General features: G+C 46.7%; 1 protein-coding gene and 1 long non-coding RNA gene across 7 annotated transcripts in view; one reads left to right on the top strand and one right to left on the bottom strand.

The window, feature by feature from the left end:
* mark4a (MAP/microtubule affinity-regulating kinase 4a) overlaps nt 1-21,895 on the bottom strand; it is a 25,897-nt gene extending 4,002 nt beyond the window's left edge. Inside the window, exons 1-17 of one of the 6 annotated variants that reach the window (XM_068600209.1) lie at nt 21,138-21,895; nt 18,257-18,454; nt 17,180-17,233; nt 12,519-12,567; nt 12,084-12,149; nt 9,932-10,002; nt 9,780-9,836; nt 8,976-9,212; nt 6,400-6,519; nt 6,209-6,308; nt 5,985-6,094; nt 5,602-5,788; nt 4,548-4,759; nt 3,861-3,964; nt 3,078-3,362; nt 1,619-1,701; nt 21-77 (exon numbers count right to left, since the gene is read on the bottom strand). In XM_068600209.1, coding sequence (XP_068456310.1) covers nt 21-77; nt 1,619-1,701; nt 3,078-3,362; nt 3,861-3,964; nt 4,548-4,759; nt 5,602-5,788; nt 5,985-6,094; nt 6,209-6,308; nt 6,400-6,519; nt 8,976-9,212; nt 9,780-9,836; nt 9,932-10,002; nt 12,084-12,149; nt 12,519-12,567; nt 17,180-17,233; nt 18,257-18,454; nt 21,138-21,191 — 2,044 coding nt within the window. In that variant the 5' untranslated portion in view covers nt 21,192-21,895. Of the gene's footprint in view, nt 1-20; nt 78-1,618; nt 1,715-3,077; nt 3,363-3,860; nt 3,965-4,547; nt 4,775-5,601; nt 5,789-5,984; nt 6,095-6,208; nt 6,309-6,399; nt 6,520-8,975; nt 9,213-9,779; nt 9,837-9,931; nt 10,003-12,083; nt 12,150-12,518; nt 12,568-17,179; nt 17,234-18,256; nt 18,455-21,137 lie in introns of all 6 variants that reach the window. The other 5 variants (XM_068600206.1, XM_068600205.1, XM_068600208.1 and 2 more) reach the window with 5 other exon arrangements.
* LOC137802399 (uncharacterized) lies at nt 20,692-24,224 on the top strand. Its single transcript, XR_011079967.1, has 3 exons — nt 20,692-20,802; nt 22,973-23,120; nt 23,219-24,224. It is a non-coding gene; the product is annotated as an uncharacterized lncRNA (long non-coding RNA).

Genomic DNA, 24,224 nt, shown 5'->3' with positions numbered 1-24,224 from the left:
GAAAACGGTGCAGCAGGAACAAGAGCACTGACCTTGTGACCGCAAATCTCCTGATTCCCTCAGATTCATTTGTGACCCTGTGGGACAAACAGGCAGAGTGAGAGGCGGACCACCAGAGCAGCAGCAGCCCTCACATGGGATGGCAGTCAGTAGTGGATATTAGGGCTGCACCATTAAGGCCCAAGTGATGATCACGATTATTTTTTTGATCAATATTAAAATATATATAACATAGGTCATGGTTAATCATCCCGACTATTCATTCATTTTAGCCAAATTTTGTGTTGTTTTTTTGCAATTTCACCCGTAAGTGAACAGAGCGCTGCTTTCACTTACACGTTGCGCATCATTCTTGCTATTGTGCAAATATTTGCCGCAATTCAGTGCATTTACGTGTTGCCCGTCTGCTCTTTAAAACAAGACATCTACACATTTACTATTCTACTCTTTCAGTTCACTTTGACACAGGCTACTTCTGTAGGGTACACGCATGGAGACCTTCAGGTCCTGAGTCCATCACCTCTAATGGCAGAAGTGAATGTGAACAACCGATTCTTTCGCTCTGTTGTTCACAAGTCACATATCTTCCAAACGTTCAGGCACAGAAATGGCATTTTTTCAGAATCAGGGGGGGAAATGAACTCTTATTGGGGACCTATAACTGTCTCAGCAGCACACACACACATGTTCGTAATGCTAAATATAGCTGTTAGCGCTGTAAAGAACTAGTGTGAGCAGAAACTTACATATATTACATTATGCACATGTAACCCAATCTGCTTTTATCCATTCACACGATGTTCACGACCTCTTCCAAACGAGGTGGAGGGGAGAGTCAAACGCGCCATGGCCCCGCCCGCTTAGGAGACAGGAAGTGTGTGCCATTTTACACCATTGGTGGAGCTTGTAATGTTTCATCTTTGTCATAAAGCATCCTTTGGGCGCTCAGCCAAACAGGAAGCCGAAACATCTGGATCGCCCCCGTGGTGTCTGGCTTGTTTGATATGCAGAAAAAGCCTTGTTGATTTAATTGCGGAAGGCCGAAAATCCGGATGATCGCGATTGATATTGGATTAATTGTGCAGCCCTGCTGGGTATCATACGGTGAGACCAAGCGAGCGTCAACAACAACAACAACAACAAGCATGTGTGTGTCCTCACCTGACTGGAATGCGCGTTTCCGTTATCTCACAAGTTTCAAAGCATGCAGATATAAATGCAGTCCTTTGACTCTCAGTCACCTCTGTTCATGGCACTACGCATTCCCATCCATTCAACACATGGAGTAACATGTAATGACTGTCAACCCATCTACCACGAATACTAAATGAAAACATAAAACACAATTTCTAAGGGTAGAATTACACCCAGGGTCACACAAGACTTATTAAAGCCAGCCTGTACTGACAATGACACGGATAACAACTGAAAGTTAAGAGACAGGAATCAAATGAATCTTCCTTGACTGCAACCATGCTTGGAACCAAGTGTGTGGGCCCATGACAGTATGAAGATGATTAACAAAGGCATGCAGACAAGCAAGAATTCATAGATAGAGGTATGAAGAAGTCAGGCAGCACAGGCAGACAAGAGAGAAGCCAGAGACATGGGAACTTACTAACTGTTTTTGATCCTTGTGGCAGAGTACAACCCGAGACTGATTTGTTTGAGCCCTGGCGCTTGGACGGGTCAAGGTTGACCCTGATGCCATGACAGTGGGGGGAAAGCACAACAAGATAAAGATGGAGAAAAAGAGGGAAGAGCAGGAGGTGGGTTCGGGGGAATAAGAGAGAATATAATTGAATCACAGGAGAGCAAGTGGTGGAATAAGAGCGCAGCGCACGAGCCGATTGGTAGGGGATAAAGCCGAGGTTTGATAAGATTAGACATGTGTGATTATGACGACTGTGAGGGAGCGGGGAGCGAGAGGATAATCCAGGGCCACAGAAGGGCTTGCCAAAAGGCCGGGGTGAATACAATGTTCTGATAAGCGTGGATCCATACCCAGCGCTGTGCTCAGGCTGAAAGGCATGTTTCATATTGTGTGTTTGATATTCCTGGTTTGTGATATATGTGCTTCTGAAGACATATTTTACATTTGATACCTCATGACATTTTTAACTAGGTATTTGATTTGATTAAAACAATAATCCTGGCATGAGAAGTTTTAATGGTGTATAATAAACTGCTTAGTGCTAGCATTGGAAGGTCAGAATTATTTGTGTAATATATTGCTTAAAAAATCTCCTTCAAACAACTGGATTTATTCTAGTTTTTCACCAAGCGCTACATTTTACAAGATTATATTTTGTCCACGTCATGATGACATTCGCCTAACTATAATTCTTCACCGATAGGGCCTGAACGCACACACAGATTGCACATGTGCAGTACCGATAGTACGGGTAGCGAGTGACTGGTGCTGTTATTGTTGTTTGTGTGTTGCGTTAATGAGCTAATAAATGATAAGACAAGGTGATATCAGATGGGTGCACAGACTCACTCTCCAGTACCCGATTCAGAATTTTAAGCTGTATCAGAGGCATTTCCAATACTGTTATCCAAAAATAATCCTGATCAATTATTCTCTTTTTCATATGACCATAGAACAACGTTCGGGAACGGCTAATAAGATAAAAGCTAAGTGGAGTGAAGAGAGGTAGGAAGAGTTGTGGCAACTGATGACAACATCGACATGTAGTTCTCCTAAAGAGGTTCAAGCATAAAAAGATGTATTGCCTGAAATAAGGAAATTAGTAGTTTGAGTATAAAACAAAAACCCTTTCAAGTCAAACCAAAACATTTATAGTTAAACTTATGACATATGCAGCTCTGGATAGTTAGTAGAAACAACTCAAAAGTTAGTAGACATTTTGGAAAATATGAGAAGATCGATACCACGAATGTCTGTACTGTAAATACGAGGCTAGAGCCAACAGACTATTAGCTCGGTTTGGCACAAAAAAGTATTTATGCTAAGCTATGCTAACAGTCTCCTAGCTGTGGCTTCATATGTAAAGCACAAACTCTGAGCGTGGCATCCATCTTGTGGTGCGTGACACGCGGCATGCATCTACCTGCGAGTGAGTTTGGAGGTCAGCTTGGTGAAGAGGTTGGAGGTCGCCCTGGTGCGGGCGTGGGGCAGCGGGCTGGCGTCATGGTGGGACAAGGTGGGGGAAGTGGGCGGGGCTGAGTAGACCGGGGGCCCGCGGTCCCTCAGCTGCCCCCCGTGAAAGGTGCTGCGGATGGTGGAGCCCCGGGTCAGGCGGCACCGGTCCGAGGACGAGGAGGAGGCGGCCGCTCCGGCGCCAGAGATGCTGAGCGTGGAGGGAGACGCTTGCGGCAGGCGGTGGCCCAGGGAGCTGCAGGGTAGACAAAGGAATGCTTGTGTATATACTTTGTTCAGATAAAGCCCCCATTTCCATACTTCTTACTTACGCCGTACAATACACAATTAAACCCTATAAAAACCACTTAAATAAAATGTCAAACTGTTTTTCATGGAATTCTTTGAGACTTTCCAAATTTGGTTTACCTCTGTACACCATTGACGCTACGCTATGTTGACTTCTAGTCTATTTTCAGCCTCTATGGCTGTATGATGGAAGAAATATGTCTTGTTTCTTCAGGATTTCGACGATGTGGGCACAACGTGAGTAAAACTGTAGCGTTGGCGAGCGTCCAAGACACAAAACATTCTGGGAAGTTCTATTTCAGATGTGCATACGGCCTCCTCACAACAGAACCTTTTTAAGTCTATGTTTGATTTGAGGCTGTGTCCATCGAAGAGTTGCCACATGAATCTACCTATTAAAGATCCGGACGGACAAATATTAAAACCTCCCACACACAAGCTGTACCTGTTGTCTTTGCCGTTCTGCAGAAGAGAGTGTCTGTCAGCGCCCGAGCGGTCAGTGCACACATATGTATTCCTGCGTGTCATGGCGCTTCCAGGGATGTTATTCTGCAGAGAGGAGAAAAAGGTAAGAGGCGGGATATTAAGTCCCTTTGATATTCAGTGGAACCAATTCCACATCACTGTGACAGCATCACATTCAGTACACACAAAAAACGAGACATTTTCATTGTTATAGTGTGTTTTATACTCTGGTATACACCTCATGTTTATCTATGATTTAAGCTGCTCCCAAAACATGCAAAAATAACTAAACAATGTACATTGAATGAATAGTAAGTAGAGCTGGAGGCTTTAACAATGACAACATGGAAGTTTGAATTTCAGGATTTTGTCACCGACCACTGAGTCATGTTGTGTTACTTCAAAATGGAGGTTGTGCACGCAATGGGAGGAGATCCAGGTGGAAATGTGTCAGTGCTTAAAAAAGCTTGAAGACAAAATTCTGAAAGCTGTCTTGGTTCATGACTTGTGAGATGCGTCCTAACTTCAGCTCTGGAGGTTTAAAAACGTGCAAAAGAAAAAGTCCCAATGTGATGACATATGGGCCAACAACGGAAATTAGAAGCGCTGCCCTTTTTTGTTGTTGTTGATTTCTTCTCTCTGCTTGAGGAGCACGTCCGTCACTCACCGTGGTGGCGGTCATGTCTTTGCGGCGGTCCGGGATCTCAGACTTGTTGGGGTTGTTGGCACTGCTGACCATTGGGCTGGAGGGGGGGAGGCTGTGGCTTCCCATCACGCTGCAACTGGCCTTACGGGAAGGCATTCGTCCCTCCCGCAGCTCGCGCTCGCCCGTGCTAGTGGGGCTCCGTTTGGGGTGCATGACGGGCATGGAGGGCCCGCCTTTGTTGTGGAGGACAGCAGAGCACAGACACAGAGACTCGTATAAGGAATATTCTGTAAATACACTCGGGTGGGCTGTTCGAGATATATCCCCTTTGCACAACCAGGCACAGCCTTGCAGTCTTAGGAAAAGGGTTCCAAAAGGGTTCTCTGGAGCACCTCCTGGCTGGGTTTGAGACAGTGGCGAGCTGTGCATTTTCTACCTGGGCTTTCTGTGCCGTCTGATATACATAAATGTGCACATGACGGGATGCCGCATCATTAACGGACAATGCATGTTGTCCACATCAACAAAAACAAATTCACAAGAACCAGTCACATTTAGTTATAACAAAACATGACAAAACAATCCAACAAAACCGCGGCACCAAACCACCGCACACTCAAGAGCACGAGCCACGAACAGAAGGAACGATATTAACTTTCTATAACTAAAAATAATAATATTATCCATAGTCCCACAACAGCGTCTGAATGACGGCCGCTACCGGCGTTACTTCAGGCGGACCAGCAGCAGTTTGATTCAGCAACGACAGGATGGCGGTGATGACGGCCTTACGTCACTCAGCGTCACGCAAATGTTTCCGCAGAGATGGGAAAATTAACTTTTTCGCAACCTATCACGTCGGTGCATTGACTTTGCATGTAATCTATTCACGCGTCAAAGTGTGAATGTAGCATTAGAGGTTGGAAAGGCTGTGGATAGAGCTTCCAGAAAAGGTTCTTACATAATAGAAGGGTTCTCTGAAGAATCTCTCATTGGGGCTTCTGGGTAGAACCCTGTGAAAGAGCTCCAGGTGGAACCTTTATAAAACGTCAGAGAAGTTAGAGAAGAGACTCACAGAAGTCGCTGTGTCGTCGCTGCCTGTGGTAGGTAGAGGCACTGCGCTGCGTCTTGCTATGTGAGGAGGAGGTGGAGGATGAAGAGGAGCCGGTGGCTGAGGAGTGCTTGTTGGTCCCATTGGTGATGGGGCTGGGCCGTACCCTCGCCAGGGACAGGCTGCTGGCTGTCCGAGCCTCGCTGGCCTCCTATGAACGCACAGTGGTATTCCAGTTTGATGACAGATATTTCCTTGTTTGCAGATGACATTTAACGCATGCATTTAAAAATGGCGGTCAAGGGAAAAGGTTAACCTGGTATTTCATTCATTGCCAGTTGCTCTTAGGAAGTCAGCCAAATATGTTGTATGCATAAATGAATATTGGGTAAATCCATGTAACTCACATCGCCTTTGCGGCCCAGTAGTAAGTAGGTGGCGGTGACTTCATTGTATTTCTGATTGAGCAGAGAGTCCTTGATTTCCTCTGAAGTGAAGCCCATCCCCACCATCACCTCTGAGGAGCACAAACCACCACATGTGTAAGGCCAGAGAAGAGGCAGTGGACACAAACATCTTGCACCAGGTGTGTTATGGCCTCTTAGCAGTAGCAGCGGCCCAGCCGACTCACCTATGCGAGCCGCATCGCTGAAGTCTTCAACAGGTTCTATGTGGGGCTTCAGGTCATCCGCATCGTACCCTGAATTTATCCACTTGTCCTTCATGACTTGCTGTAGAAACAGAGACATGGAAAAAGCTTCAGTTGCGTTTCAATTTCTCCCCCGACGCTGAGTTGCGCCTCCCGTGCTGGTGTGTACTCACGTCTAGGGTGCAGCGTTTGGTGGGGTTGAGCACCAGGAATCGGCGAAGGATCCCCTCGCAGTCTGTGGACATGTAGAAGGGCACGCGGTACTTTCCCCTCAGCACGCGCTCCCTCAGCTCCTGTCGGCCAGATCCATCACACGTTAGACATTCAGCTCTTCAAATTCCAACTCTGCAACCAGACCAGGCAGCAACCTCTATTTCTGAAGTGTCTTAAAGCGTGCATCCTCTCAACGGACCAGCAGGGGGCGACGACTCTGGTTGCAAAAATACTTTGTACAGAAGTCTATAGAAAATGACTGTATTTCTCTCTTGATTTATTCCCTCAGTAAACATAAGTTTATGTCTCAATCTCTAGTTTCAAAACTTCTTCAATGCTGCATGATGTTTGTTTAGTAAACTATGGTCCATTTAGAGTCAAACTGACCATAAAGCAGAGCATGCTTCAGGGCGGGCTTACTGTGATTGACAAGTTGCTGTCGCTACATCACTCCTCCGCATTCCAAATTTGGTCAACTCCATTCATTGGTTGCAAAAACAACAACATGGCCGCAATCCAAGATGGTTCCAGGCTTCAAAACGGCAGCCCACAAACCAACGGGTGGCGTTCTTCAATACAGTCGATGAACCAGATGCACAGATGCATTTTTTTCTTTACACAAATATGGTAAGAAGAGGCTACTTTTGCATGAGGAAATATAATAGTGACAGCACATTGCATCAAAACACACTCTGACTGCCCCACTCATAAATACCACGTTGCTTTATGTAGAACTTTTAAATCACAACATACTGTATCTAAAATAATTCATCCCATGAAACCAGTCAGATGTGTCTGTTGCATAGAAGTCCACAGGTCCTCACTGCAGGCAGTACGCCGGGGTGCGGTCAGATTTGAGATGGGTTAAATACATATTTGTCTCCGTCCGCTGGTGGAGCTCTAGGGGGCCATCCATTGCCATCTGCTGGATTTTGGATAAAATCCCATTTTTTTAGAGTTTGTTTTCAACAGCAGGGTTCTATTACACAATAACACTGCAACAGATAAAGACCGAGAATATTGCTTCGACGCTACTAAACATCACCGGGATGACATTAGGAGGAGAGATTAAATGTGCAATAATCTATAATGGATAGATGGATATATATTTTATTAATACCCAAGGGGAAATTTGTCGTCAAAGTGGCGCAGAGTGTATTGATTACATTTAAACAATAAAGTGCAAAAATGCAAAGTATGTGTAGTGCACGACAAAGGCCCAAAAAGACCTGCGGCATGGTAAATGGACTGTACTTGTAGATCTCTTTTTTAGTCTTTCAACCATTTAAAGCGCTTTAACACTACATCATCATTCACCCATTCACACACATTCATACTCTAATGGGAGGGACCATGCAAGGACCTGCCATCAGGATCTATCCAACATTCACACAGCATTCATTCACCGTAGACACAGCTTTGGGAGCAACTTGGGGTGAAGTGTCATGACCAAAGACACATCAATGTGGACTAGCAGAACCATGTGACTGAAGGACAACCCTCCTCTACCACTGAACCACAGTCGCCCTACAGACTTATTACAGCTTGTTTTATCTTTATCCAGAAATGCCTTTTGCTACTGAAGCAGTTGTTCATCACATGCGGGCCTTAAAATGTTACTTGATGGGTCAAGTAATAGGAGAGATTAGATACAGACACACACTAACGGGGGCTGTCCTCGACCAAGGAGATGCTTCGTTGACTTGCTGCGTTCACACCAAAAGTGTTGGGAATTATTCGCGCGAGGAGATTACATGCAGAGTCAATGCACAATGGACGCGAATGGTTGTGAAAAAGAGAATTTTCCGCCGGGCATCGCGAATGACGCAAATTGTTTTCACGGAGTAAAGCCACAGAAAAGCCACGAATTAACCACATAAACTCTCGCGAGTAAACTCAGGGGAAAAGCGTTGCAAAAATTCGCAACACTTTTGGTGTGAACGCACAAGTAGACAATTAGTCGATTTGATTGACAGATCAGTCGTCTCAGAGTATCTCCACAAGGAATCACACAGAAGCACTACTTTAAAACTTTCGTTTACCAGAGACGTGCTCATCATTTTCTAGGAAATAAGTCAATCAGAAAGAAAAAAGCATGTAATACGACTATCGCACTAAATAAATCTATAATATTCGACTGTACAACCAAAACGACCAATCAGTCGACTAATAGGCATCAGCGCTAAAACACACACACACATACACACACACACACATACACACAAACACAACTCAGAGCATGATCTCCCAAGTCTTACATCTTACGGAGATAATAACGTTGAAAGCAAAGCAAACCACTCAGCCCTAAATGACGCTAAACCCTAAACTACATGGGTTTTATACAGCCAAATAAAATGGTTCCACAGCTTGAAAACACCACATATTCATATATATTTCATATATATATACAATAGAATAGAAACAGACAATGTCATCTTGACTAACGCAGGTGGCTGTTGGAAACATTTCAACACATGTTAACCCGTTAGTTACCGAAACCCCGCTGAGGGATGACACCTCCCTCCCCTCCACTTACCTTCAGGTTCTGCCCGTCAAAGGGCAGCGAGCCGCTGACCAGCGTGTAGAGGATCACTCCAAGACTCCAGACGTCCACCTCGGGCCCGTCATACTTCTTGCCCTGGAAAAGCTCGGGGGCGGCGTAGGGCGGCGAGCCGCAGAACGTGTCCAGCTTGTTGCCCAGCGTGAACTCGTTGCTGAAGCCAAAGTCGGCGATCTTGATGTTGGCGTCGGCGTCCAGCAAAAGGTTCTCCGCCTGAGTGGCACATATATTGATGTCACAAAAAAAAAGAAGGGAGAGGAGGAGGAGGAGGAGGAAGAGGAGGCAGCAGGGAAGGGAGAGAAGGTAGAAAGGGAACAGAGAACAACGAGTTGGTGGGAGGAAGAGGAAATAGTGGGGATGGGGTAGGAGAAAGAGGAAGGAGCAGGACACAAGGGGAGTTGTGATGAAGAAGAAGAAGAAGAAGAAAGAGCAGATGAGAGACTGATGGGGAAGGGGGGGTGAAGGCCGAGCTTGCGTTGTCCAACAACATGAATACTGTACATGACTCACACTGTTTATATGTCACTGCGTGTGTTTGGGGCTGTAATAATCTATTAGAACAGGCCCGGGCTGCCTCCTACCCTTTCCCTGCTGCTCCACTCACCAGCGCCTCACCGTGCGATTAAGATGCTAAAGGACCCTTTTTCACAGACACAGATTAAGACTAGTCCCAGATTATAACTTTCTGTTCAGTGTAATCTGTCAGCGGAAGAAATGCCCCTAGCTTTGGACAAAACCCTAATCCACCAGCCCCCCACAAACATCTTCAGAGCCTCTCACCTTCAAATCTCTGTGGACAATGTTCTTGGTGTGGCAGTAGTGGACAGCGGAGACAATCTGTGAACACGAGGAGACAGACAAAAGCTGAAGTGCTGTCGACTGAGCGAGAGGGTCGGTACAACGCGGCCGTCCGAGAGGCAATGTATTCCTACCTGTCGAAATTTGGCTCTGGCTTCAACCTCCTTCATCCTCCCATGAGACACGAGGTAGTCAAACACTTCACCTGTGAGCAGCGGGGACAGATCAGTCAGCTCATGAAGCCAGAAGCATTATCGCTATTTGATTACATATTGCTGATGCACACAATCAATTCCAATCACATCAGTTCACTTATTAATATTTATAAGGTGCAGGCGCTGTCAAGGTGTCAACTTTATTGTCCGCCAGTAGAAATTTGTTTCGTGGCGACGGGAAAACAGAGAATGACACAGACTTAGAAGAAGAGTTTGAGATTTTGGGAATAAACGCTTATTCACGTACAGAAGAAGATCACAGAGAAGAGTGATTCTCATCAATGTGAGGCGTGTGTTATCTTAGCGTCTACAAACAGGAACCAGGGGGAAACGGCTAGCCTGGCTAGGGTAACGAAATGTAAGAAAATCCACCTACAAGCTAAATGAAAGTATTAAATATGATTCAAATGTTATATCTTGTTACATTAAAGTGGCTTTGGATGAAGTAAATGACTCAATCTTCCTCTTAAACATGAACAAGTTGAATTTACAAGCAATACAATGCACCCCAGCTCAATGAGATACACTCAGGGGCTATGCAGCTAATATGGCTAACGGGCTAATATGGCTAAAGTTAAGGTGTCATCCTGCTACGTTGACTTGGATGAGAATGTCCGTCCGACTATTTTATTTCCAAGGCGTATGCACGGCTGTTAAACAGAACATACAGGGTATCATTTGGCATCGGCTTTACATTTAGTTTGATTTTTTCCATTGCCAGGAAATATGAGGTCGAAATACAACTTCGCGATAACGGAAAACCTTTTCCTGAGTAAAGGAGAAAAAGAAGAATGAACTGTAAATGACTACGGTGGAGTGGTGGGGTTGAATCTTATATGTCACTTCATAAACTAGAATCACCGCCTCCTGGCTGTATGCCCCCGTCAACCAATCATGTTGCAGTTTACATACATGTTGCTCCAAAATGTCATTATGTCATCATCAGCCCTCTGATGATTCCCACCCCTATATTATGCAAACTTGAATATACTGTTTATAATGATAGATAGTTCATTTTTGACATTCAGGGACCACTACTACTCCCTAAAATACATCCTTATGGTCTTTTTTATCCTCAACTTCGAACACTTTGGGCTTGACAGAAAGCCACATTTGAAACTGAGTCTGTGACATTCTCCAAGGTCACAGTGAGCAAATGATACGGTTTGGGCCAGAACACAGAAAAACGGGATTGGTGACAAGAAACCGACACAAATAGAACCATAAAAGAGACTAATGGAAGCGAAAAGGAGAAAGAAAAGGAGCGCAGCATTGGATGCTATGTGCTGCCATCGCTCCTGAAACTGTGTCTAAAGTTAACAGCAGCACCATTACTGCATGGCGGCTGCTCAGTCATTTATGATGTGGTTCCATACTCTATTACTTTTGGATATAGAACCGTACAGCCCCTATTAGGTGGGAGTCCACAGTCGTCTTATGGTGACTGCACGGTCCCAATATCTCAATGTGCCGGAGCATCATGAGTTTGGATGGGTAAAACGTAACAGAAAGTAAAATTAACTAGTAATGTGGTTAATAGATAGACGTGTATCGCTCAAAACACTAATTCAACGCTACATTTTTGTTTAGAACAGTGGGAAAAGACACTAAACAATGGTAAATAATTTCACTTGATTTGTACTTCAAATAAAACATTAAACTCACAGAAACCGAAGGTCCCATTTTGGTGTCAACAGTATTTAATATAATATTTTATTTTACAATATTTTATACTTACCCTCAACTGTAATGTATAACCAAGAAATACTACAACATTTTTGACAAACATGCGCTCTCTTGTCTGTACTGTGAACGTAAGGACCGTTAGCTTAGCATAAAGACTGGAAACAGGGGGAAACAGCTAGCCCGTGTATCGAGCGTACGGACATTATTCTTCTTCTTATCTGACTCTCCGCAAGAAGGCGAGTGAGCGTATTTCCCAATGTGTCAAACTGTTCTTGCAAACTGTATTTGGCAATTCCCAGTCAAACCGCAGTTCTATCGAACCTGTAACCTTCAGCATCCTTTGCACACATGGTATTTCCCGGACGTGCCGGCCCGGTGTACCCACCTCCACTGGCGTACTCCATGATTAGGTAAAGGGTCTTATCCGTCTCGATCACCTCGAACAGCTGCACTGTGGCCCAAAACAGAAGCAGATTAAAATCAAATACATATCAACAAATCCTGCCTCCGTCATAAATAACAGCGCAGACGGCTGCCTGTCTGTCTTAATACCAATGACCCCGCCATGATGCTGTGTTTTTATTTATTTTTTAACCATATGGCATTTCAGCTTTATGCAATCCAACCTCGTGACCTCCACGTGAGGCATGAGACTTCGCTCGCTACGGTTCGGTCAGCGGACGCTCGGAAGCTTACTCAAAGCATGACACTTCAGTCTGGACACATACACACACGGACGCAAACACACACACGCACACACCCAGGCAGGTTCGCAGCACTCAGACACACAAACATACTGAGATGCATGTATGTGCCTTACCTATGTTTGGGTGATTTAAGCCTTTCATTATTCGTACCTCCCGAAAGAGCTGGGGAAGAAGAAAAGAGAGTTTTAATGCCTTGGTGGTGACATGAATAGACCTGTTGGTGCAGACGCTGCCTTTGAGGGTTCAACACTGGGTCTCCACGTTGTCGTGCATCTGTGCATCTGTCGCAACGAGGGGCAGCAAATGGTCAGCATGATGAGTAAAAATGAGAACGGCGTATTTACGTTTGCCTCATTTTAGGACAGTGGTTCATTTCAACAGCTGAGAAACACTGAGACCCAAAAACAATCCTGTGCGCTGAGTCGCTCTGGAATAAGTGGATGAGATTCAGGACCAACAGGGAGTCAGACTTGTCAGAGGTGCAGAGGCTCACCTGGACGGTGCAGCTGACACTAATGTCTTGTGAATCCTGCGAGTCCATTCCCGTTACTGTCAATGGTCACCCGGGTGAGTCGGGTCACAATATAACCGATAGATATCGCAATGAAACTTCTCCAGTTCATGACTTGAATTAAGGCAATTCCTTTGAATTACAACTTTTCACAAATTGTATGTTTAGACATGTAAAGGAGGCATTTTCTAATTGTAGCTTTCGGTAAATTTAGGAGAAATATAAAGTATCTCCAGTAGACAAAGTAATAGACAAAATCTAGAATAGACCAAAACACCTTCATGTGTATTTAGGATGTTTTCTCTCTGCGAGTCTTAAAGAAGACATGATACGGAAGCTATAGTGCCCCAAATCTCTAAATTGATTAATAGAGGAATAACATAATTTTTGCCTTAAATTGTATCAAAATTCATATTAAGTTTTCTGAATGCAAAATGTGGCTTTTTAAGGCGGCAGGCCTTTTAAGAATTTTAAGAAGGCAAATTTTAAGAAGGCAAATTTTAAGAAGGCAAATTTTAAGAATTTGTGGCGGAAGATTAGCATATTGTAACCGTAGCTACTGTATTAGCATAGGGGAGACATCACAGCGTGTAGGGTGTTGGAGAGGACCGCTGCAATGCATTTATGAAAAAGATTGCACATCGTGCAAAGTCTGAGGAAGTGATGTCACGAGTTGGGTCTGAAGACTACATTTGAACAAATTCTCTGCCACAGGCTCCATGCTACATTAGCTGCTGCTAGCCAACGCCATGCCTGAATCTCCTACCAAACCGTAAGCGGTCGAGTTGCATTGTGGGTAATGTAGGGTCCAGGTTTTACAAGAAAGACAAAGGTGGGTAATACAAAAAGATGTGCTGCATTGATTCTGATACTTTTTCTTGTAAACCGTGCATCATGAGTCTGACAGCGTTATATGAATGACCACAACGGTGGAAAGCAACTGTTTTAAAACATCACTTCATAGATTAAATGGCCGTTCAAATAAAATGGCCCCTGTGATGTGGCTGTTTGTCATACAGTCTTCATAGCACAATAACGTGCCATCAATTCAGCTGCTGAAATCAAACAAACACCCCCGAAGAGATTGTGGGGGGGCAGGACAAGCACTCACATTTATACTATTTGTCTTAAAAATAACACCTCACTTGCCGTCTCTGATATTCATCCAAATGCAAATGTTCCAGGGTGACGACAACCCACAAAGCCCACTCGGCGTTAAAAACAACAACAAACGGGACGAATCTGCAGCCAAAACTTCTCCTCTCCATCCGACCACTTCTCCCTGTGGTGTGCTCTGCCTCCTCTGGGGGACCCATTTGAGCCAGCTCTCCTGGTTCATGTCTACAACAAAAAGGCCATCGCTGAAAAAAACGGTGACTCTCCTCCACGTCGTCAACTCCACCAACCGGGGGTAAAAAAAAAAGATGGTGCGATGGTGAGAAGATGGTAAAAGATGGTGCGATACGCTTTTTCTATCCTCTTTTCTCAACCCCCCCTTCCTGTTTTCCCTCCATCCCCCTTCATTTAATTCCTCTCCGACAGTCTTCTCCTCAAGCGGCGCCCCCCCCCCCCCCACCACGTCACTGTTGCCATAGCGACCCAGGTATTAAGACCGGGCTCCTTCCCCAGCTTCTCCAGCTGTGTTCGGAGGGAATCTTGGGATACGTAGTGCAGAATCGTCTCCTCATCCAGGCGTCCCGTTAATCCCGGCTGAGCGGTCAGATCCATCAAAACAATAAACAACCCCCCCCCCCCCCCCCCCCCCCCCGGCAACATGTTCGACCCCGGTCATCGCTAATGACCGCAAATAAATAGCAGCGTGACGATAAAGCAGACGGCGAGGGACACGCGAGCTCCGTGGCAAGAAAGACTGCAATTACCAATATAGCAGATGGAAACAAATGTAAGTATTACATAGCTATATCATTTCTAACTGACACATGTGTGGTGTCCTCCCACAGGATGCAGATCTCCTCCGATAACCTGGCATTTCCTCTTCACGGATGTTGAGTGTAGATTTTCACTTCCCTCTTCCTTTCTTCCTCCCCCTCTTTTCCCCTCCTCTGTACAATACATCTCCCTCTCTCCTTCTTCTCTCTCCATACATTACCGTCCAGATTATGCTAATATTGGCTCTTTCATGTCTTCGGTACTGAGGATTTTCTGGAGCCCACGGGTATGTAAAGAAGCCCCGCTATCATCACCGACCAACACCGAGAGCAATCTCTCCAATCAGCGGCCGCCTCTCTCCTCTCCATTGTCCCTCGTGGCAGCCGGTTTCCGGTCCAAGAAAGAAAAAAAAAAGAAGAAAAAAAAAAAAAGCGCCAAGCAGGATAACATACAAATTGGGATTACAGTTGCTGCAGAGCATCTAATATTCTAGGCAGGTATGGTACATGGTATGAGCAGCAGAAATATGATGAGTCAAAGTATCAGGATTACAGGAAGCGAGCGATCAAAGGGCCAACGGGTGGTTCTGGGAAAAGAGAACTTTTATGCACTAAAGCCTTGATCACACTGAAACAACCCAAGGTCACCGCTATCGTTGCACTGATTGAGGAAAAGATGATTTACAACAACAACAAAATCAAAACAATCAAGAGGGAGGTATAAGGAGATAAGAGAGGGACGCTCTGGCCCATATGTGCATGTATAAGCAGCATCATGGACAAATATGGGTCAATTGATCGGTTGTCTGTGTTAATATTCCCTCACTGTGAGATACTTATTGACCTGATCCAGATTAATGTGTTCTTGAGATGAACTGGAGATATATCCCAGCACGGGATCAACCTGTGACCGAGGGCCATTCCACGTCAAGTCACGGAGCGTCCGGATATCGACCTGCACCCAGCCCTCCTGCCCCGATGGCCCTCCTACTTCCAGCACTCCTACTTCCAGCACTCCTGCTCCAAGCGCTCCTGCTCCCGGCCCTCCTGCCCCCATGGCCCTCTGCGCCCAGCGCTCTTGCTCCCTTCCCTCCTGCTCCCGGCGCTCCTGCTCCCGGCACTCCTGCTCCCGGCACTCCTGCTTCCAGCCTTCCTGCTCCCGGCTCTCCTTCCTCCATGGCCCTCTGCTCCCGGCGCTCCTGCTCCCAGCGCTCCTGCTCCCGGCGCTCCTACTCCCGGCGCTCCTGCTCCTGGCGCTCCTGCTCCCGGCGCTCCTGCCTCCATGGCCCCCTACTCCCGGCGCTCCTGCTCCCGGCGCTCCTGCTCCTGGTGCTCCTGCCTCCATGGCCCTCTGCTCCCGGCGCTCCTGCTCCCGGCGCTCCTGCTCCTGGTGCTCCTTCCTCCATGGCCCTCTGCTCCCGGCGCTCCTGCTCCCGGCGCTCCTGCTCCCGGCGCTCCTGCTCCCGGCGCTCCCGCTCCCGGCGCTCCCGCTCCCGGCGCTCCCGCTCCCGGCGCTCCCGCTCTCGGCCCTCCTGCTCCCTGTGTCTGAATCACGTGTGCGTCCGCGCCACGCTGCGGTTGCCCTTGATGAGTGGCGAAACCAAAGTGTCCACTTTTTTTTTCCCCCGCCTCTGACCTTCACGCACAACAAACCTCCAGAGTCCACCGTACAGGCTCAACACCCACATTTGCTGACCACAGCAGGAAAAAGAAGAAGAAGAAGAAGAAGTAAAGAAGAGTCCAGTCCATCAAAAGCCTTTCTTTGTGACAAACAGAGAAAGCTTTTCTGAAGACACGACGAAATGGCCACCAAAGCTCGAACATCACAGTCTGGAAGACGAAATAAGAATGCAAACACGCACAAACACACACACACACACACACACACACACAAAAGGGATGAGTTGGGTGACCGCGGTTTCCGAGATGAGTCACCCTCCCCCACCCCCCCCTCCTCTCAGGGCAGTGATTAGCCCCAGAGAGAGAGAGGGGAGAGATGATCTCCAGAGCAGAGGTCTCCTCTCGCTCCCATCCAGTCCCTAGCACCTGCCAAACAGCATCACATCCCGCGAGCCCCCCCCCCCCCCCCTCCTCTCTCTCTCTCCCCCTCTCTCTCTCGCTCTATCAGCTGCTCTCCCGTCCCCCCCCTTCCCCCCTCACAGCTGAGGATAAACCTGAACCTCTCCAAGTCCCCGACGGCGTGACGACTATTTCTTTGAATTACATCAATGTGACCGAAAACCCTCCACATGCCTGATGCCTGGCTGCTGCCGATGTGGGTCGATTGTATGTGATGGTGTGTGCGTGTGTGTGTGTGTGTGTGTGTGTGTGTTGTGTATTTCAGCTTCTGTACCTGAGGACTCGAGGCACTCACCTTTTGTAGGCTGGTTGGGTTCAACTGAGTTTTGTCAATGATTTTTATTGCAACCTGGAAGAGATGTCAAGCAAGATTTTGATGAGAAAAGTAAACAAACCACCATTACAATATACCTCTCCTCATGACAGCCTCCATTTATTCCTACAGATTCATTACAGCTCTACCTCTTGAACAACACACAGCCCGATCCCAGAGGAACACAAATAACATCTATTGGTGCACCAGCAACGATGGAGCCATCTTTTACAATGGCGAAATTACAACTAATGGCCTTTTGACAGATAAATCATCTCGCTAAAGCTTTAAGCCTCCAGTCATTTATAATAACACATTTTGGGTTGCCAGGTTGGAAATTATTTCCGGTAATAATACAGTTATACATTTTTAACAACCTATTAAGATGAAGTGATCATAACCATCAAAGAATCGCAAAAGTTGTTTTCAATGGTTTATCAGTGATCTATTAAGCTTTATCATATTTATTAAGCAACATATAATATAACATGTACCTCGTCATAACATATTACCCTTGTGCATAGAAATAATTTGCCTTAAATCAATCCACAAGCTTAATATTTGACTGAAAGAGCATTGTTGACCAGAGAAGCTTATATATAGGTCACATTTACATCCCATAAGATTGACTACTTCACAAATATGTTGAAACCTGTGATGTTGCATATTTAAAGGGAACATATCGTGCTCATTCTCAGGTTCATACTTGTATTCAGGGTTTCTACTGCAACATGTTTACCGGCTGTCTTTTTTTTTAAACATATGATTTTGCTCATCTGTCTGTCTGAATATATGTGTTTAAACGCTCCGTTTTAGCTCCTGTCCCTTTAAGAGACATACTCTGTTCTAATTGGCTTATGAGAAGAATATGGTATACCAGGACGTTCTCCAGCCGTGGGTACAGATACATGATATGTCCCCCAATACTCGACGAATCACATCTTCATGACAGCAGCAAAATCAACTGACCGCCTTCTTTCCTCACCCTGAACTTATCATCCTCTCCTCCTCCCTCCCCCCCTCCCTCCCACCACGGCCCTCTACTGCCCCGTGTCTTACCTCCTTGCCCGTCAGGATGTGGCGGGCCAGCTTGACCTTGGCAAAGTTTCCCTTGCCGATGGTCTTGAGCAGGCGGTAGTTGCCGATGTGCGGCTGCTCGTCGGAGCAGGAGGCGATGGAGTTCCTGCACCGGGCGCCCAGCGAGCGGCTGGACTGGCTGGTGGCCTTGTCGGAGCGGCTAGCTCCCAACGCCACATGCTGGAAAATAAAGGAAAACGAGTGTGGGGGGGAATGAAGGGTGGGGGGGGGGGGGGGGGTAAGAAAGAGAGAAGAGACAATGGCGGTCACTCAAAGTGCCAACACCATACCGCCTCTATAGGGCTGGGCTATGTGGAGACCATTAAATACCAGTATACGTATGACATCAGCATAATGAGATGCACCACAAACTTCATGAACATTCATGTAGGGAGACTAGATATCGATATTACAGGTTTTACAACGTTAGGTTTTGATAAATAAACATCAGTAATGTTGATATAGGCCATATATCAAGTGCCATATCACGATATCCAAAATGGAAGACGTTATCTCACCACGTATCACGATATCGATACGTTGCCCAGCCGGGCCTTCCAAGACTACCTCTACCCAGGGAGCACCGGGGGTCTCCAGAAGCTTCACAATCTGCTTTAGTTCTTTCTGCCTCTAAAGCTATAAACTATAAGCTATAAACTCTGCTCACCAAACAATATGCGGACAACAAGCTGTCTTCAGGCAGCAGCTAAACTGTTTTAAAGATAAAGGTCGGAAGGTTGGGGGGGACCTCACTCTAGAGTATCTGCTGAGATTGTGGGAGTCACCGAGCGGCCACACCAGAACGTCCCACCAGATGTTTTTTGTTTTAAAAGGAGCTCCGCGGAGCCGAGCATGTGAATACATGCCCCTTGTTTTCTATGTGAACAGCTGTTGTCAGGCATGTGAAACGTGTCGTTTTCAGTTTTGGGGTTTTCAGCATCCTCTCCTTCAGAGGTCTGCCACTTGACCTCCGGAAGGTGTCTTCATGCGATAAGTAACAACAGGGCGTCAAGGTAATATTTTCCCATCGCAAAAAAAAACAACCTGAAGTGGCCGTGGAGCGCCGGCAGGCCCCGCTGGCCGCTGGCCGCGTGTTCCCCTGGACCACGACGCTTTCGGAAGCTTGAGTCACGGACAACGCTCGGGGAGGAAGCCGAGCGGAAGACGGAGGGAGGACAACAACGTGCGTTCACACAAACGAAGCCGGATGCGTCCCAGCGTGAAGCAGCTTCTTGTCATGTGACCAGGAAAGTACAGAGGGGGAAGGATGACGACGATGACGCCAGGAGATGGCCGAAGGAAGGGTGGAGAGAGAGGAGAGAGAGAGAGAGAGAGGGATGTATAGCAGGAAAGAGGGAGCAGATGCCGGCACAGTGGTCCCTGGCCAGTCACCCCCCCCTACCCCCTTGCTCTCAGCTCCACACACACACACACACACACAAACACAGCTTCACGCCCCACCTTCACACACTCCCTCCTTGCTCATGCTCCACCTTGAGCCAATTTGGACCCACGTCTCTCCAAATCTAAAGACGCCGGCGAGGGTGCTATAGGGCCTCACGCCTAGCGACACGACGCCCCCCCCGACCCATTCCCTCATCTGTCACCGCCGTTTCATTGTGGAAGGGACGACATCAGGAGCCAGAGATCCATTTTAAGTGGAAGGAAACGGCTGTGTGTTCGTAATCAATCGTGCACTCACACTTAGTGTAAACTCACACGCTTGTGCACATCCAGTCCCCCCCACAACACACAGACACACACACACACACAAACACACAAACACACACACATCTACTGGCTTAACCATCCCTCTGTGCTGAGAGCTCTGCTAACAAACAGATGGGGGGTGGGAGGAGAGGAGGGGAGGGGGGGGGGGGGGGTTAGGGCAGAAATGCCATAATGCAACGCCAATCAGTCATGTTCCCGTTTTGATGGCGGGTACATGCATACTGAGTGTGCAGATAGAGAGATAGACTCTGTCACATTCCGCCTGTCTCACATGAATAAACCCCCTCTGCCTCTGTCTTCATTAGAGGCCGCTACTGTTCTCCACTGTACTGAATGTATGGCGCTGTCTGACACCCACCGGCTCTGGGGTTGGGCGCTTTGTAGGCTGCGCAGCAACGGACTGCACATCCTTTTACGCAGTAATCCCCCTTCGCTTCATGCGAACAAACCCAGATATTCTCCATACATTTACTGTGGCCTTCTGCGCTCACGTCCCACCCATCCAATTTCTGGGGAATACACGCACGCGCGCACACACACATACACACACACACACACACACACACACACACACACACACACACTCACACACACACACAAACACACACACTGAGGAAGCAGCAGCAGCAGCAGCAGCAAGGAGTCTAATGTGACATCACTATCTCTCCTTATAATAAGAGGTGACGGCTGGTTTTTCAGGCTTTCTGCGCATATCCGCGGAGTGTTATCGTATGCGGATGGACTCATTCCGGGCTGCTTGGCTCGCCATCGGCTCTCTCCCTGCGCAGACACTCAAGGTTAGCCCTTTTGGGGAGGGGGGGGGGGGATAAATAAATAAAAGAGTCTGTTCTGCTCAAGAAGATCCATCCAATATCACCTGCTTGCCCATATCCTTTCACCCAATGAGGAACATATAGCAGCATCAATGACCCCCCCCCCCCCCCTCTACACACACACACACACACACACACACACACACCGCCTACACTGTGTGAACAAACCTAGTGAATGGATGCCAAAGGCCACATATATATATTAGCAGATCTAGTTGTGTATTTGTCTGCAGGGATGCACGGTTTATCCTTTGCATGCACACAAACACAGAGGCTGTCGGCTGCAGAGCTGCACTTACATGGTCTCCAGTACTCCTGTCGTTCCCAGACGGTAATGCAGACCGAGAGGACATGTTGTTTTACTCTCTCCCCTCTTTCCCTGAGTGAGAATCGCGGTGCGCTCGCGCGGGTGCTGTTCACGGGGATCCGAGCGGACACAATAACATCCGCAGACGCGACCCCGACCGTCCCCGAATCAATCCGCCTCTTCTGCAGCCGGCCGAGCCGCGGTCGAGAGGAGACCTCTGCCTGTCATGGCAGCGACGGATATCTGGAGGAGAGAGGGGGGGGTGGAGGTGTGTGTGTGTGTGTGTGTGTGTGTGTGTGTGTGTGTGTGTGTGTGTGTGTGTATGAGGAGGTGGTGGTGGTGGGGGGGGGGTCCTCTCAAACAAGCTGCATTTTTTTTTCTCCACCATGCACTTTGCACATAAAAAATAATAATAATAATAATAATAAAGAAAAAAAGAAGATACAGCAAACACGGCCGGATCAGCGATGCAGCAGATGCAATGCAACGCAGGTCCTGAGCAGCGGATGAGGCGCTCAGAATGCGGCGGTGTTTGGCCGGAGCCCAGCGTCTCCGAGGCGGCTCTCCACCCGCTGCCTCATTCCGCCACGCAAAACAAACACGGCTGCTGCGGGATGCGTGTCATGTCCCTCCGCCGGTGCCACCGCCCGGTACGGCCCGGTTCACTTTAAAGAACCTCGCGACGCCGAAAGTGCAGCCCGCTCCCCCTTTTTTTGCAGCAAGCTCGCAGGAAAACACAGCTCGCGGTGCGGCGGCGGCGGCGGCGGCGGGGTGGGGGTGTGGGGTGTGTGTGTGTGTGTGTGTGTGTGTGTGTGTGTGTGTGTGTGTGTGTGTGTGTGTGTGTGAGGGGGGGGGGGGGGGGGTGGGGAGGCCGGAATGTTCAGAAATCGGTGTTCCCGGTCGGTGAGAGATGCGCACCACCATCAAGTCCGGAAGAATGCACTCAGGAAGGTAGTTCCGGTCTCTCGCTTTCGACGTAAAGGCGTTTATGAATCAACACTAATTCGTTGGAACATACGTATGACAGCGAAAAGTCCCGCAGTCCTGAAGGTTTATGAAGTGTGTGGTGCCGCTGGTATTCCATGATGTTGACACGTGGTTCTACTTTATTGGATACAGTAGAACACCTTTCCTGATTACTAATAATACATCCGGACAGTATCACCTTTCACGTTTCAGACATGCAGCGCCATCAAAACACTAGGCCCATCAGACAGGAGGAGGATAACAGACGAGCCTGAAAACCATCTATAAAGTGAATTTATGATGCTGATTAGTTTGTCTGAGCTCCTCAAGTATGACCACATAGCAGCTAAAGACCTTGTAGCCCACTTAGGACCGAGCTACTTCATAATAAACATATTTATCAAACATATACATTTTATTTGATATTATTCTCATTTTTTAGCTGTTGTCGCATTTGTAGAAAGAAAGAAGTGTGCTCCTCTGCATTAAAGACAAGAGAACCACATTGATTTTTACTACATTATAAGATCCAAGGTGTTGAATACATATTAAAAAAAAACTCCACAGTAAATATACAACAAATAACAACAACCGTTACATGAACGCTAGATTGAATTTACTGAGGGCTGGTGTGCTCACGTGTGTATCAATTCATCTGTTTACTTATAAAACAAGGGAAATGATATTTATCTTTGTGGTATTTTTTATTTTTTGCACACATTTTGGCTTTTAACATGAATATTTTCTCTTGCTTTCATACACGTGTGGATGATGGAATGATGGATGCCCCAGTTCTTGTCTCGCAAGCCACAAATGTTACACTTTTATTTTGAAAACCACTATCGCTTCCTTTCCCATCAGATCTTTCTAACCCCGGCTGGCTTGAAGCAGCTGAGATGCGCCACATCAGAGACGCTCACAGGTCCAGCAACACAACACAGCGCACCGCCGGCGTGAGCAGCGTAGATTTGTGCGTAAATTAGCAGAAAACTCTCCAGATATGTCCGAGGTACAGACCCTGTCATCCAAAAAGCTTTTGATTCAGTTCAGTGTCTTCTGCTTCTATATGATCGGGTGTTAAATCTTGGGTTGTGTTTTCATGCACAGGGAGAAGAGCACTTGAGTGCCAAGGGATCATCTCTCATAGGAATCCTTTCAAATGTCACCATGTCTCTGTAATGCCATCAAAATGTACGAAACCCTGAAAGATTCATGCTCACCCGGTCCACCTCTCAGCACACCGGAAACTGTATGTAGGCTCAAGACCTCCTCTCTGATAAAGCTGGCTCAGGTTTATAGTTAGGTCTGGCTCAGGTTTATAGTTAGACCTGGCTCAGGTTATATCATTATTCTGCGTACTACTCTCATTATAAGATTCCTTTGGCATGGATGTGTTGCAATTCTGTTGTTTTTCATTGTGTACACATGACATTGACATCTATTGTACTTCTGTCCACCCAGAGGGATACTCCTGAAAGAAGGATCCTCCTCTGTTGCTCTCTCTGAGGTTTCCTCCTTTTCCCCCCCAACATCGCCTCCAATGACCTGGCACAACCAGAGATTATAAAAAACGCTTCCTCCGTACAGACAGTAGGGACTCATGATAGAAAACAAGATTTAATACAGAAATCTAGCAATGGATTTATTTTAAACTAGCTTCCACTATTTCTTCGTAAAAAAAGAAGAAGATGTCTTCTGGGGTGGAAATAGAAGCGTCAGGAGCTGTCAAATAATTCATCTCAAAGTAATACAACGTCATCATTTGGCATGCACCAGAAGAGTAATCAAGGACTAATATATGTTTGAACTGCATGATTTAACAACTTTGCCAATCAAGTATTACAAGCTCAGGATGTCAGAGGGCTACAATTCGGTCCCAATGTGCACCACAATGGAGTGCATGCAAATTCTGAAAGATGAACTTGACTTGACTCAAAAACATGTAATACCAACTTAGTTATAAACAAAAGACACTTCAGAATCAGGATTCTTTATTTACCAAGTATGTTGCATATGCAAGGAATTTGTCTTGGTGAAAGATGCACAACAATGAACATATATGTAGAATAAAACAATACAAATAATACACATAGTGCAATAATTAAGATATAAA

The sequence above is a fragment of the Clinocottus analis genome, unplaced genomic scaffold, assembly GCF_023055335.1.
Source record: "Clinocottus analis isolate CAN_PGR_092001 unplaced genomic scaffold, fCliAna1.0.p SCAF_5, whole genome shotgun sequence".
NCBI classification, from domain to species: Eukaryota; Metazoa; Chordata; class Actinopteri; order Perciformes; family Cottidae; genus Clinocottus; species Clinocottus analis.
The sequence above is the reverse complement of the archived record's forward strand: the minus strand, read 5'-3'. Positions and strand labels throughout refer to the sequence as shown.